At 40.0% G+C, this 15,709-nt stretch overlaps 2 protein-coding genes across 6 annotated transcripts; one reads left to right on the top strand and one right to left on the bottom strand.

Moving 5' to 3' along the window:
• Nucleotides 1-5,123: 5,123 nt before the first annotated feature.
• On the top strand, nt 5,124-7,611 carry LOC116252595 (uncharacterized). 2 transcript variants are annotated; one of them, XM_031626963.2, is made up of 6 exons: nt 5,124-5,476; nt 5,790-6,029; nt 6,255-6,421; nt 6,717-6,798; nt 7,072-7,140; nt 7,276-7,611. In XM_031626963.2, exons 1-6 carry the CDS (start codon nt 5,357-5,359, stop codon nt 7,444-7,446), a joined length of 849 nt encoding a protein of 282 aa, XP_031482823.1. In that variant the 5' UTR covers nt 5,124-5,356; the 3' UTR covers nt 7,447-7,611. The 2 variants fall into 2 exon arrangements, with proteins under 2 accessions (XP_031482823.1, XP_031482822.1); XM_031626962.2 differs by having other exon boundaries at nt 5,126-5,476; nt 5,784-6,029.
• A 547-nt stretch (nt 7,612-8,158) lies between these two features.
• On the bottom strand, nt 8,159-14,786 carry LOC116252593 (nuclear transcription factor Y subunit A-4-like). 4 transcript variants are annotated; one of them, XM_031626959.2, is made up of 7 exons: nt 13,746-14,239; nt 13,515-13,625; nt 12,519-12,779; nt 11,145-11,254; nt 10,981-11,052; nt 10,102-10,266; nt 8,159-8,784 (listed from the first exon to the last, which is right to left on the bottom strand). In XM_031626959.2, the coding sequence occupies exons 2-7, from the start codon at nt 13,516-13,518 to the stop codon at nt 8,500-8,502; spliced, it is 897 nt and encodes a 298-aa protein (XP_031482819.1). In that variant the 5' UTR covers nt 13,519-13,625; nt 13,746-14,239; the 3' UTR covers nt 8,159-8,499. The 4 variants fall into 4 exon arrangements, with proteins under 4 accessions (XP_031482819.1, XP_031482821.1, XP_031482818.1 ...); XM_031626961.2 differs by lacking the exons at nt 13,515-13,625; nt 13,746-14,239 and adding an exon at nt 14,765-14,786; XM_031626958.2 differs by lacking the exons at nt 13,515-13,625; nt 13,746-14,239 and adding an exon at nt 14,531-14,690.
• Nucleotides 14,787-15,709: the final 923 nt, after the last annotated feature.

The raw sequence follows: 15,709 nt of genomic DNA, 5'->3' as shown, positions 1-15,709 counted from the left end.
CGCCCACCTCCCTTTAACTGCACCAAATTGCAGCTCTTTCTTGAACTTGGGCTTTTAGATCAACATGTTACTTTTAACTTGTGATTCACTTATGTAGTCTGATCTTCCGCCCAACATGTAACCAAGCCGGCCTTGAACCAACGATGAATTTTTTGTCTAAGGACTAAGTGGCACTATTTCAAAAAATCCATTCCTTGTGGGCAGCCATCAAATATTTAATGGCGCCTGTATGAAAATAAAAAATAAAAATAAAAATTGTAGGTTTGGTGTGGGCAATTGTCCGCACCAACCAATATGTAGATCAACTGACCATCCGTGTCTGGTCATGCTACTACAAAGTATGAAGAGGGATGAAAACCAACCCACTTTGGAAGCAATTTCAGCCAGACAATGGAAATTGTATAAGCGTTGGGATTAATAAAAACCCTGCGAGACCAAAGACTAACTACCAGAATCAAGGACTTGGCTACACCCTCTGACTGCTTTGTACATTAAGCAGTGACTATTTCTGAAAGATCAAGGGGATTCTTTTGTTACCTAGTATCTTCTCATTTCTTTTTGATGCATTGACATATGCTCATTAAGCCTAGGCATCGGGCCGGCCTGGCCCTGCTCCTCCCAGACCGACCCGATAAAGGGCCGGGCTGCAACACATGGTCGCGTTTCGGGCCCAGCCCAACTACCCAAAACCTGGGACCAGATCAGGCCCGGCCCAGTCCAGTTAAAATGTATTTAATATAAAATAATATATAAATATACTTAATCAATAATAATAAAAGTAAATTATTGCATTGAGTCGGGGCCCTCCATTGCCAATTTTAGGGCCCGAGACTGAGTCGAGCAGGGTACTGGATACCTGTCAGGTATTCGGCCCAGTGCCCACCCATTTTCATATTTTGCTTGAGAAGAAAGAACCCTGCCAAGAGGCAAAGTCAAGAAGGAGCCATGCTAGCTAAGAAGAGGCAAACTCCACACATTCACACACACACACACACACAATTTATTAAGTCATCACCACATGACAGATGCTCATGATCAGCTGGTTCTAGTAATACATTGAACTTCATGAAAATCAGCATGCAGACTCGATAACAGCACATGTTATCATAATTAAGCAGCTTTAATTTAATGCACGAAATTGCAAACGAAAAGTAGTCAAATATGACAACATGCACCATATGTAATAGATATGCATCCATAAGAATAAGATAAGCAGGGAAGAGAGAGAGAGATTACATGGTGTTCTTCCTAAGCGTGACGTATCCACAAACCAAGCTTGGAGCTGTGGTATCCAAACTAACGGGAGAACCGTGTTAATCACGGGAACAGCAGGATCGACCTCAGCAATACAAGGCTGATCAGTTTCAATGATGCGGACCATGTTTTCTTCCATTACTGCCTTTCCTTCCACGAAATCTGATTACAGCCTCCAAAAAAATTGTATGGTTGAAATAGAGAAATCTGTCGTAAGCCTAAGAATTCAAATGATATGTATATATGTGAAAACATATTTTATTTGGCCAAAAATCCCAGGTCAGCCGACAAAATTTGCAAAAAAACTGTTTTTTAATTTGAAAAGACTTCAACATGAAAAAGAAACCTCTAAAAATGAAAAAAAGCCGTATTTTTTTTGCGTTTTATGGTTTTGTTTCACATTTTTTTATTACTGAATTTTTATGTTTTTGCATTTTTTCAATACTATTTTTAGGATTTAATTAAATTTTTTAAATTTGCTGAGATATTTCAAAGAAAAACAGTTTTACCTTATTATACCAAAGAAAAACCATGCATTTAAAAATCCATAGGCAATATTTATGATGATAGTATATATTAAAAAGATAGAAGACACCAACAAATTGTGTTGAAAATCCCAGACAGCAGCAGAAACCGGTCTTCTAAACAATAGCTAAAAGAAATCACGGAAAGTATGGGCCGGGGTCATATATATGTACTGTTCCACTCAGTCGCATCCAAGATCAATGGAGGCTGGAGCACCAAGGGCGATAGTGGGGCATAGGCCCACCCAAGATTTTTGGGAAAAAAAGTGATAATTTTAAAAAAATTTAATTCGGCCCTGATAATAAAAATTGAAAATTATCATTCTGCCCTTGTAAGAAAACATTTGAAAAATATACTTCAGCCCACTGTCGCAGTCCAAGATCGCCTTACGAATAGCTATGCTAATGTTTCTTCCATCATTTGAATCAAGTTTGCAGCCGTCCAATCGAATCCAAAAGGAAGCACTAATACATCCATCGCTTAATGGAACTACTGATGTGAGAGAGAGAGAGAGAGAGAGAGAGAGAGGGAGGTCAGGAAATGGCGTTACCAAGGTAATGATTTTTCTTCCTTCCGCAGAGCCCGAAATAGATGATTCAAACTCAAAGAGTTATCATTGCCCACAGTGATCAGAAAAACTTCCTACGCACACACACAAATGGGCGCATCAGAGACAAAAAGGCAGATATAGAGAAGGACCAATTGAAATGCATAGAAAAACTTTACTTTGAAGCAACAGGAATTCCTTTTACTTGCCACACTCTGTGTACCCAATACCCAAGAAATAAAGCTGCAAAGAATGAAGAGAAAATGTATCAGAGAGTAAGAACATGGAAACTCAGAATTTCTCTAGGAAGAAATCAACAACAACAACACTTCTCTTACGGAAATCAGAAGAAAACAGCTTCCTTCACTCCTTCCATCCCCTCCTCCTCTTCCAACTTTCTCCCCTTGTAAAATAATATACAGGAACAGCAAATCTTTCTCACAGGAAGCGAAGAAGCGCGAAGAAGATTCTCCATCTCTCATCTGCCACTGTTTTATATTGCCCTCAAACTTTTCCTTATACGGCGGTCATCTGGAATGCAGAAGTGAGGAATCTTGTGCCCATGTTTCGGTCATACCTAAATAAGGGATGCAACTTTTCCAGCATCAGAGGTCACACTTGTACCGTCCCTGCCCAGGCGTTTCTTTCCTTCTCTTTTTCCTGTCAGAGAAGGTCGTTCATCAACATGCAGCTAAGTTCGACACCTGCTTCCTATATTTTGGTTCCTTCGAGGAAATCATTATATTCCTAAACTGTTCTTGCCATTTTTGGGGCCTAAACTTTTCTGGTTCAAGGGTGGTCAACCCAAGTTAATACCTGTGAAGATGCAAGGGATCCGATTGAAATGAGATTTTTCCTTTTACTGTATCTTTATTTATCTGATCTTTATATATTTGGGTTGGGATTGAGATTCCAATACAAATGAAGCAAAGTCTACATAATATTTGAATCTGATTCTTAAATCTACAATTAAGACTCAATCTCAAGCAACTTTAATTTTCACACCTGAATCTGAATCCGATTTTTAGATGTACGACTGAATTGCAGATTCAGAACTACATGCTCAAAAACTGACTTTCATAGGGTATAGATGTTGGATGTAAGATATGTATTTGAAACTGAATCGGAATTCAAGTTTGAATAGGCATTTGTCTAAAATTGAATCTGAATAAGAATGCAATTGAATGTTACCTTTTAAATTGAAACTAATCTGATTTCTTAGCTGGATGTTAAATTTTTTTCCATATCTATTTTCTTTGAATCAAGTCTGAATCATTGACACTCGTAATTGATCTCGTCGCTGGCCCAGACGTAGTTCCCGAATCACAAATAATGAAGTAGCTAGTTCTCCCCTTTATGAAAAAATTACTGCTCAATGCAGCTCACGACCCAAAAGCAGGTGAAATGGATAAACGAACATTCTACATGAAACGTACCAAATTAACCAGCCCGTGAGGTTAATTGATTGTTATCAACCGTAACTCTTACCCTTGAAGCTCATAAAAAAAAAACCCTTTTGCATTTACTTCCTAAACAATCACTTTCTCACAAAAAAAAATTAGAACAACAAAGAAAAATATATCAAACACCCTTCTCATTTTTTTTTTTTCAAAAAACTTGAAAAAAGAAAAGAGTCCCTTAACGGCTGATGGCTGAGAAAGCCGGCGGCGACTCTCAACCCACTGGTGGCACGCTGAGTTCATCTATTTTTTAAAAAAAAGTTAATTCTTCTTATTCAAAACTTCGTTTTCACGTTAGATTAATTACTATATTCCGTTCGTATGGAAAATATGACTAGAATAGATTTCCATAGTTGAAATCGGATCTAAGCTCGTTGTTTTGTTTTCATGTCACAGATCTACTTCCGCCGGAACTTCACGCATTTCAGAAGGGACAGCATTTTCATGTTTTGAATGGTTAGCTTTGATCGTTAATTAGTTCGATGTAATAGGAACTAAATCGATGGTTTTCATCTCTCTCTATAGACATCCCATCAAATTAGAATGATATGAGAAGATTAGCATGATCCTGTCTATGGCTTTATTATTATTATTATTATTATTATTAACATGACATGGGTACATTAGAAAGAAAAGAAAAAAAGAAGAAACCCAATGAATATAAGATGTATGGCAAAGGAACAGTCTGTGAATGTCCAACTAATCTGATTTTACGGAGAACTAGAACCTAGTGTTCTATTCTGCAATCAAACACTTACAAAGTTTTCTTTTGTCCAAATGCGCTACATAAAGTATCTGTCAAGTGACTTGTTTTTTAAAACTTAACTATTCGTCGGTGTCCATTAACCGTGGTTAAAGCAACGAATTCATTTGCATAAACTTAAACATGGGCACGAGTTAGGTCCAAATTCAACAAAAACTCAAAAAAAGAAGGAAAAGAAAGCTAGTATAATTGAGCATGATGATCCCAACTCAAAATCCATTCAATTTGGTTATGTTAAATTTCGGACACTAGAATTTTTTTTTTCAAAATCCATTAAAACACCACCGGAAGAGCAGGTTGTGGTTCTTAACAAGGATAATGTGTTATGGAATGGAAATAATTAAAATACCCTCCGAATTAAATGAAAGACTCCCCCCTCTTATGAATTTGATTTTTACACTGTAAATTACCAAAATTTAATTACGTTAGAACGTGGCAACATGCAATCCCATGTTACATGACATGGAGAGTGCCACCACTGGCCCAAATATGAATTGTTCTCTATTGTAAGGAGGATAATGTAAATTCGTGGCTTGGATTTTTTGCGGCCGAGAGAGAGGGGGCGCGAGAAGGATGCGTGGTCGACAGGCGTTGGATTATCCTTTCTCTGCCCTGCTTCCTAAATCTTCACATTCCACTCTGAATCAGTGAGGCGTTGTTTCTTTTCCTCCACAGAAGCGTCTCCCCCATAAAAACACTTGGAAATCATTAATAAGTATAAAGGAAACGAGAACAATCACCTCTTCTTCTCTTCATCCCATTGAAGGGAAAGGAGGCAGAGGCAGCATTTTCGAGTGCATCAGAAAGATGGCCACAGCAGTGATCTCTCCCGCTGCAACCCTTCCCTCATCCTCCTCTTCTTCCTCAAGAAGAACGCGAGCAAACAGCGGGCTCAGTTCTGCACCTTTCTATCCTACATTTCATGAGGTACATTTCCCTGTTATTCAAAATCTCGTCATTCTTTGTTTGAATTTCTAGTTTCTTTTCGATGCCCTTCAGAATTTGTATAAATATGTATCTTCCAGTGGTTCAATGAAAATAGAAAGAGGAGGAGCATAGATAATGTTCTCTCAACGACAGTAAACGCATATGTATATTATATATACCATCTTTCATTCACTTTTCTTCTGCCACCTTTATTTTTCAATCATTCAATCTGTTTTACATATTTTTTGGAGTTCTTATGTTGCCAGATTTCAAGTTTCTGATGAAATTGTTTGATAATGAGTTGAAGGGACAGAAGGAGGGCAGAAGCAGAAGCAGCTTCTACGGGCGTGGGTTGTCCATCAATGGCGATGGGCAGATGAGGGTAGTGTTGCTGCGGAAGGAGGGGAAAGGTTTGGGGAGGAGAAACGGATCGGGTGGCGGCCTGGAGGTAAGGGCGAGGACGGCAGGGGCGTCCAAGAACATAGAGGTGGAGGTCGACAAGCCCCTCGGCCTCACCCTCGGCCAGAAGCCCGGCGGTGGCGTCGTCATCACGGTGCGCCTTTCCCCCACGAATCATGAAGATCGGCTTCAGCTTAACTGAGTAGATACAGTTTTATAAATTTTTACTTAGAAAACTTGTCGAAACTCTGACAGTAAAAGAAAATTAGAAACCAATTTCGTTTTCTTTTCCAACGAAAAGACGGTGCCGATTCAAATTTTTGTGTTAATTGTTGGTGGTTTTTACTTTTCTTCTTGGTCGGTGGGGACTTGACGGCAGGCGGTGGATGGCGGGGGAAACGCGGCGAAGGCAGGGCTGAAGGCCGGTGATCAGGTGCTTTACACGAGCAGCTTTTTCGGCGACGAACTCTGGCCTGCCGACAAGCTGGGATTTACCAAAACGGCCATCCAGGCCAAGCCAGACTCCGTCTACTTCGTGATCAGCAGGTCTGCGATTACGAATTCTATGTTCCTTTCCGCACAAACAGCTTAAGTCGAGGCGGCACGTCTTTTAGAAATGATTTTTACTGAGAAGTGCTCAACTTTTGGCGGTAATAAAAGCAACAGATTTAAATTGCTTTTCAACGAGATCTTTTGTGGAAATTGAAACTTTAATCCTTTCAAAAGTTGAGCACGTTTTTTTGTGAAACTTTTGCTTTTCACACTCCATCTGCGAGTGCGGAGCAAGACCATGAATTTCATTCTGCTCACGCGGTGAAGTTCGTGCATGGGAAAATGGCAGGGGCGCGGAGGTAGACGTGAAGCGATTGCCCAAGAGGCCAGCTCCTCCCAGGTTCGGACGGAAGTTAACAGAAGCGCAAAAGGTGATCCTTCCTCCTCCTCCCCCTTGCTTTTGTTTCTCAGCTCTGTTTGTTGAGAGTTCATGGGATTTGAAAATCATATGCCATCAGCTCAAATGGGTCCTCGCGTTTTTGTTCATAGAAAGCCGACATCGTCTATGACGTCTAAACTAAACTTTTTAGATTTTCATTCTGTCTTTTCCTTCACATATATCGTCACATTGCGTAAATAAATGGAAAAAGATTAGACTTGGTGTCATTCTGTTATAGACAAGCTAAATAGGAATCATATTGCAGGCTCGAGCCACACACATCTGTCTGGACTGCGGTTTCATCTACACGCTGCAGAAACCTTTTGACGAACAGGCAAGTTGCTTTCTGCATGGAAATGCTTTTAACCGACCACTGAATTTTTGCTCTTTCTGCCTCAAATTCCTAACTATTTCTGATGCAAGTGAGTATATTCCCAAGTACTTCACTTCCTTTTCTTCATGATGGCAGCCGGAAAACTACATTTGCCCTCAGTGCTCAGCTCCTAAGAAACGGTTCGCTCGGTATGATGTCAACACTGGAAGGGCGATCGGCGGTGGACTGCCTCCTATCGGAGTGATTGTTGGTCTTGTTGCTGGCATTGCTGGTGTTGGAGCTTTGCTTGTTTATGGACTTCAATAGGAGCTAGAATCGTGTCAATCTCTTCCACGAGATTGTTAATATGTTTCCAATCGTTTCTTGCCAGAGGCCTGCTGGCAACCAGTCGCCTGAGCTTGTTTCTGGCTCTCTCAATTTATTAACAGGGCTCGAAATTGTGAGATTATGAAAATGATCTATTTACATGTAGATGAGAATTCTCATCTCCCCTCTTTTTGAAGCTTGGTTTGGTATTCAAATGATGCGCCCTTGCTGTTTTCCTTTTTCTACTGGCGCTACTTGTGGCAATTCATTGAGAGATAATCAATCTCCCGCACCGCAGAAACCTTGTGACTTTTGAATAAACCCTACTTGAGAAGGAACATCATCCTCTACAACACCTTGCTTGTGGCTTTTCACTAGATCACCCCAGAAGAGGAGTCAAACAATGACCAATTTGCTCGTACTTAGCCATAGCTCGTACTTACATGTACCAATTTGAGTTAGCCAATTAGTAGCTCTTAAACAAATTTTATCTTAATAACCAGAAAGGGTACTCAATCGGAGTAGCGAAGCTAGTCCCCTCAATAATCACCTCCTCCACTGTTCATAGATCTTTGGTTGAACCCGTTTTCACCGGGCTCTGTTCAAATTCACAATGGAAAGAAACCAACGGTCAACAGCATCCACCTGCCGAATCAACGAGCTAAGGGAGCCTCTGAGAGGACAATTAAAAGGAGGAAAACAAAGAGAGCAATTAAAGAGCAAGCAAGCAAAACAAATATGAACATATGAAATCAGAACTCAAATATGTCGTTTGACAAAGACTGATGCTTACCAGTTAATTTTTCTAACAGCATCATTTGATGTTTGAAACAGAAAACAGAGGTTGACCTAAATAAACCGAGTGGCAGAGAAAGGAAGAAAGAAAAAAAAAAAGCCAAGGATGATTTGCCAACCACCATACTTCTTGGAAACGAAGTCAAGCGGTTTTTCAGGCAAGACATTGACCGCCACAGTCCCCACGATTACCGGTAAGTTAACCAGTCACCGGATTTGTCCATGAAAAGCATCTTGCCAGGAAAGACGGGCTGAAGGCTAGAAATGCTGTTGAAGACCGTGTGTATAGTCAACCGAATTGTAATACCGGCCGAACATTCCAGAGCACAGTTCCAGATTACTGCTCACCTCTGAACTATTTCTTGCACCATCTAAACAACTTGCATTTCCATTTTCCGACTGCACAACATCAGAAGATGAGCTGCCAGGCTCGGGAGGAGCGGCATCTGAAATTTCAGGGTTCTTCTTAGTGTTCAGAAATCGGCCTCCACAGCCACGAGCTCGCTTCAGTGCATGAAGATGACGAGATTCGTGAAGATAAGGCTGATGGGATACCCATCACCACAGCAGAAGGAATTGGTTAGGAGAAGCAAATACAGTAAATGCCACAAATAGAAAAGACGGGCTTATAGGTTCAGGTAGAATTGACAGGTATCAGAAAAGATGGAAGATACAGCTTACAAGCTCATAGACAGATTGCATAGAAAGCATCTTACCCTCAAAATATCATATCAAATACGGATAAATCAATCACAAAGACTATATCATGTTCTAATAATTCCATGGACATACGAATATCCATTTTGAGGTAGACTTGTAGTGAAACCAATATATGAACCAAAAACGTGAAAGATGAACGTCAAGACGTACTTTAAGTTGGGTGCATTTAGCACGTCTCAAACAGAAGAAGATATGGGAGGGCATAAGACCAGAACAGTCTGTCGGCAATAATTACAAGTACACCTGAAGTCTATCGGTGAGCAGCTGTTTGCCGACCAACATCCACGACAGAGAATGAATGACTCCCATTGAAAAGAAACAGAAAGAAAGGGGAGAAAGATAAAATCCAAATTAAGACTTTTGAATGTTGAACATGTTTCAGAGAGTAAACACGACCAGGAAACTCATCGTAATCCAATATAATCCAAGACCAGACACATCCACAAGTTGAGCTCAAAGACTGTAGAAAATATGTAATAAGAAATGTGGTCTAAAGAGCCACTTTCTGTAACCGCATTTCTCACTCATCTGGTCACATATGATCACCACCGACATGGTTGTATTTCAGTATAGATGTAGGAGATAACCATGGCCATTTCAGTAAAGCAAATAAACAGGTTGCCATGTTCTAAACTTCTATATCTAACTTCTGACCCCATGACTGCTTCCGCTTACTAACAAAACTTTGATGCTAGCATAGAAAGATAAAAAGAAAAGCAAGGTGGTAAAAGTAAATTACATACAAACAAAGAGCAAGTGGATGGGTTCTATCATATACAGCCTCACAACACACGCACACATGACACACCCCAACCAAAAAAAAAACCCTTCTTCCTCTCTCTCTCTCTCTCTCTCTCTCTCTCTCTCTCTCTCTCTTTCTTATTCATCGACTTCTTGAACGGGTCCAGATCCGGACCTGTAATGCAAACTGCATCGCACCATGTCATACAGGTGTGCTGCACCTAGTTACATAACTATACTGATATGCAAAACAAACTCAATTCACTTTGACCAACTAATGAAGATGAGAACTAATGATAGCCGTGACCTAGTTCCAGAAAGCAGCCAGCCAAATATTCTACTAGACATAACAAGAATATAAATATGGAGAGCTTAAAAACAAATATTAGAAAAGAATACCTTTCTGGACTTCACTAGTTTGTTCTCAGCTTCTAACTTGGCACGAAACTGTCTGCGCCTAAGTATTGCTCGATATTGTTTTGCATTAACATAAACTGGTTCTTCCGTCAAATCTAGAGGCAAAAGCACCCGTCCATGTTGAAGTGCCAGTGTTTGCGAATGAAACTGGAAAAATCAACAGGCATATATTAGACATGCAACCACAAGTTTAAGTGAATAAAAACGAACTATAGTTTTGATGCAATCCCCTTTAACAATTGAGATGCTTTATGCACAAGTGATATGAAGAGAGTCAACTGCATCCTAGACCACTATCAACTTTGGGATGAGAATCATGAGACAGTGCAAACAGATTCTAGGAGGTACACCTGATGAAAAATTTCAACTTGTATTTGAAAGGTGGATCAAAGGCCAGCACATGAGAATGCAGTTATTTTGTTTGTTGCATGTGCATACTCATACACGCTTTTTATAAGCAAATTAAAATAAAAATAACATAAAATATATAAAAATACTATTATATATGTGTATTTCTATTAAGAATATGCAGTCTATTTGGATATTTTCATTATTATGCAAGCAATTTGCACAAAAATCATGCAGTCATCTTCCTCTGCCTGCAAGGAAAATAGTTTATGGCCCTAAAATTGGAACATTTCCACAAACCTAGCTTAATGTTCTGCTGGTCTCCAAGAGAAAAGCAATGTTATCAGCTATAGTTTTGGCAGTGAAAACCACCAAAGATCAACTTATAACAGATGAGAAATGTATTCTTAAGATTTTATAACATGTTGGAACTGCTAGCATCTCTGAGTTGCTTTGCAAGTTCAAGCTTGAAAGTTGAAACCTGAAATGCAGATAGAAGAGAAGTTGATGTACCATAACTTGAGGTGTACATGGCGTCAGCATACTGCCAAAGTATGGATTGGAACAGGACTGAGATACTTGCACCTAAGAGAGCACATGATAGCGCAGAAAGTCAAATTTTGGAGCAAAGAAACTATTGCAGCCAATCTTCCCATAGTTCTAAGTTTCTAACTTACAACTGAATGCATATATTCCCCACATGAAGGTGGATAAGCTTCAGAATTCTCCAAAGAAATTCCCATACTGATTGGACAAGGGATAACCTTCATATGCGTTAGAGAATCACCTGGATCATAGGAACAGTATGATTAAGGAGTAGGCAAACAAGATCCACAGTTTGCCTTTATTAGTGACTGTCGAGAAAACCATAACTTTCATCACAATGTACAAATAACAAATTTCATAATTTGGGTAAAAGGGCTGCATCATCAACATGTGAAAAGGAAAAGGCATGCAAGGAATGCTTCACGTTATGGGGCTCCACCCCAAGACTAGTCCAGCCCCAGCAGGCTATTTGCCACACGTTGATGCCTACAAGATACAATAGCACAAACCAAAAGAAAAAAATTGATCCTCAATGTTTAACTAAGTAGAGTTTGGTTCTTTTTTTTTAAAAAAAAAAAAAAACTATGGGCAAGATTACAAAATCATCATGTGGTTCACTAGGTGTGAACAAATATCTGCAGAGATATGTAGAGCAATTAAATAATATTGTGAAAACAGAGAAAACGCCTTCTGATCATTGGAGATTCAACTGCAGAAGTGCATTGCTCGTTATTGCACTCAACATAAGCAAGTAAGATGCTGCTGTTCCTATAATTAACAACCTAATTGTAATTGGAAGGGCTACATAAGGACATGCCTAGCTCAAGTTCATTCAGCTCAAGTCATGTGACTGGCAAATGATGAAGATAACTCAAAAAATTTAACGCAAAAGTGAAACATATTGACATCTATAAAACCTACAAAAAGGTGAAGTACAAGCAAATTGAAACTCACAACAACGCCCTTCCCGTTTGGGCCAAGCTAACTGGAGGTCCTTGCACATGAATTAGCTAACAATACTATGTCCAACGAGGTAAAGATAGTACGGCCTAGCATTTATTATCATCAAAAAGCATACAAAGGCCTACCCGACCTTCTACAATATATGTAGTATCAATCAACCTGGACAAGCAGACACACAAAATTGGAAATGGTAAATTTCCTGCATTTTTGAGGTAGATTAACATAAAGTTGCTCAAATCATAGCAATAAAGAACAAGAAGGCATTGGAGAAGGACAAAACATTTAAAGCACAATAAAAACAAAAAATAGAAACATGGAGAAAACGGAAAGTGAAAGGAAAACATCAACCAGGATGGCATGGTTTAATATCAGAAAAAATGGTCCAAGAAAACAGCGACCACAAATAGATTGTGCAGAGCGATAAATATTGATGAAAGACATCAACTTGTTAATTTCTCATATGCAGCTACTCATGTGAAACAAATATAAAGAAATCAACAGCACCAAGTTCAAGGATAGTGCCTGTTTTACTCGAGTAGTACCAGATTCGGTCGTAGCAGCTGCCTCAGGAGAATGACAGAAAGACAGAATCGAAGACGCTTTAGTTCCTGCTTTCTCCTGAGGACTTTGAAGGAAGGACAGGGAGTCAGTATTTAAGTTCAAGTTCTTGGAGCATGCAGGCTGTAGAGATGAGGACGGGGCAGAGCTCCACCAAGGTCGACTGCTCAATCTGCTACCAGAACTGAAGTCAGAGCTACTGCAACCATGTTCCGCATCTTTTGTTGACTTCATGCGCTCAGAGACTGCATTTTTTTGGAGGAATGCAGAAACTTTCATCAGAAGTAGGTTATTCCAAGATTTTTAACATGAAATTTCCATCTACCTACACAGGAAAACTAAATGATCCCATGATAATTCACATGTTTTTGCATCCGCATCGGAGCTAGTTGAAGCACAATAGTATAGAGTTTTAGAAAACACTGCTAAGAAGGTACATCCCTATGATTAAATCAGGAAAGGAAGAACTATAAGAAGAAAGTAATAACTGCAACAAGCACACAAGTTAAGCTGCAAAAGCTTATAAAGAGTAATAACTGAAGATAGCCGAAGTCGGATGCTAGACCAATAGCTGACACTTGCAATCAGTAAGGGCCTTTTTCTTCCAGTTATTACCATCCGAAGAAAGGGTAAAGCAGCCAGGACGATGCTAAATCTACAGATTGCGGATTGGCTGTTCAATACACAAACATGCAAGAACAGGCTCCTCCTCCCCTCATCACTTACGCACGCGAGGGCGTGCACACGCTTCATTTCTCTCCTCTTCTTCTCCGTTTCTCCTTTCCATTCATGGACGAGGTATTCAGCAGTTTATTGAATAACCCATTAAAACAACTTCGACGACCTTTTTCGAGTGCATGTAAAGAGTAGCCATATGAAAAGTGAAGCATGTTCTACCTAACTAACCGAAGCAAAAATCATAAGAAGAAACAACAGCAGACAAACGCGACATCAACAATCAGGGTGAAAACAGACTTCACCCATATGAGCAGACGAGGAGAAACCATCAAGCTAGCACAAACCCAAATTCCCGAGTCTGACAACCAGCACGGAAAACGAATTCCATAAAGTTAACAGAAATCCACCAAATCCTGAGGACCAGCAGGGAAAAATTGAGCCAAATCTCTTCTTACCGACGCCCAAAACAAGAAGAAGGAACAAACTCAAAAAGAAAGAAAGGAAAAGGGAATAAGCGAGAGCAACGAACCAACCTCAAAGAAGAACAAGGCAGGCAGGTGCAGAAGGAGGAAAAAAGAAGAGAAGGAGATTCAGAGCGGGAGGAAGAGAGACAGAAAGAGGGGCTGTCTGGCTATGGCTTTTGATTCTCTCTCTTTTGATTCTCTGTGTTTGCTTCTTTCTTCCCGTCGGTCTGCCAGAAACGGACGACCCGAGACGAGAAAGACGATCACTGATGTGACTTCAACTTATACTCTCTCTCTCTCTCTCTCTAAACTCCCTCTTTCTCTTTTCAATCGGCACGCCAAAGATAAACAAATTGCAGCAATGGGTATTTTCTAGTTACTTTATCAAAGCAACCCCACCATGATTTGCTTTAATAATTTATGATTACTTCCTATGAGGAAAAAAATAAAAATACATCGCTCTTCCCTGCAACTCTCCACAAGCACAACCCATCAAGAGGAAGGAGTCAATTCCGAGTAACACACTGCTTCTGCACGAAATCCGTTCAACCGATCCCCCAAAACTCAGGTCCGAGCAGAACAGACTCAAATCTAAGACCGTGACACTCCTCAGACTATGTCGGCGAATCTAAGCTTCGAATAATCCGGCTTATCATACACAACTCCGACGACTTTTTGATTCTTGGGTAAGTCCTTTCTGGACCCAAAAAAACTTTTCAATTTTGATTCTGATTAGATATTTAAGAAATGCGAGGCGTACATCTCAATTAGGAGCAAATTGTTCTGCTCCCCACGTGAAATAACGCCATAAAATTTACTCAAATGAAATCTCATGGATATCCAAACGTGATTACCTGTGAGCATCATCCCATTGGATAAGCTCTTATTCCTTCGAGTCTAAACTAATCTTCACATTTAAATAAACGCTACTCCGTTGGGTAGGTATGGCACCACAGAAGCCCATTCAGATCTCTTTCAAGGGTTGTTTGTTTCCGGCTCTGCTTGCTGCCTCCTCCCTCCCTCTCTCTCTCTCTCTGATATTTCAAACAAAGAAAACCAAGGCAGAAAGAAAGAAAGAAAGATCTTACAGCTAAATGCCTGAAGATGTTGCAGTAAACCGTGCTCTTAAACCGAGGTTGGAGAAGGTAAGGCGTCAGTAACTAAAGCAGACACCTCCTCCTAGGCATCATAAAAAATAAAACGTCTAGGTGAGTACGTGTCGACCAACAGCAGCGGTGCACGTAACTCAGCGGGTGACTCATGGGGCACCTGTCACGACCACCACCTTTCCTTTCCTGTAGATCGTTTGGACTGTTATGTGTTTCATCTCAGTTGTCGGTCAACTCAACGGCCAAACTTTATTCAGTACGTCGTAAGTTGCTTCGTTCCAGTGCTGTGTATACATGAATATAAAATGAAGAAAGAACCTTCGCCCTTACTGAGCTAAGGTTCTGCCGAGTCTTCCATATAATTTTTAATTTTCCTTTAACCCTTTGGGTCTGTAAGTTGTGTTGGAGGATGGTTTTAGGCGACGGTTTTGAAGAAATGATTTAATTTTTTGTTTACTTAAAGGATTTTTGGACATGAAGATTGGATCTGTATAGTTTATGTGATCCCAAAAAAGAAAACGGAGTTGTGATGAACAGAGTTGCCGCTGAAAAAAGCATGGTTTTTCCACCATTGGCATATTCGTATGTTGGTAATATGTGTTCATATTACGTGGATAGTGCTGGAAGAATCATGGGTGGGCATATATATTAAAGTAAAAGGTTGATGAATATGACAAATTAGATCATGTACGAATTCTAGCATATTGTTGCAGAAACTTGGATATGTTGTCTTTTGAGCCTTTTTCTTCATCGTGCTGTCCTTCTAAGACTTGGTGGCGCGTACATTCCAATTGATAGGAAAAAAAAAAAGAGAAAAATTTTGAAGAGAGGATTATGACCCACCTCTTTGGAGCCCGACATGCTCCTTCGCCTTAGAGTTGTGCAGGTGCTCACTGTTTTTTACTGTTTAGGATAGAATCGCCG

Source organism: Nymphaea colorata, chromosome 4 (genome assembly GCF_008831285.2).
Source record: "Nymphaea colorata isolate Beijing-Zhang1983 chromosome 4, ASM883128v2, whole genome shotgun sequence".
NCBI lineage: Eukaryota > Viridiplantae > Streptophyta > Magnoliopsida > Nymphaeales > Nymphaeaceae > Nymphaea > Nymphaea colorata.
This window is presented reverse-complemented; position numbering and strand designations above follow the sequence as displayed.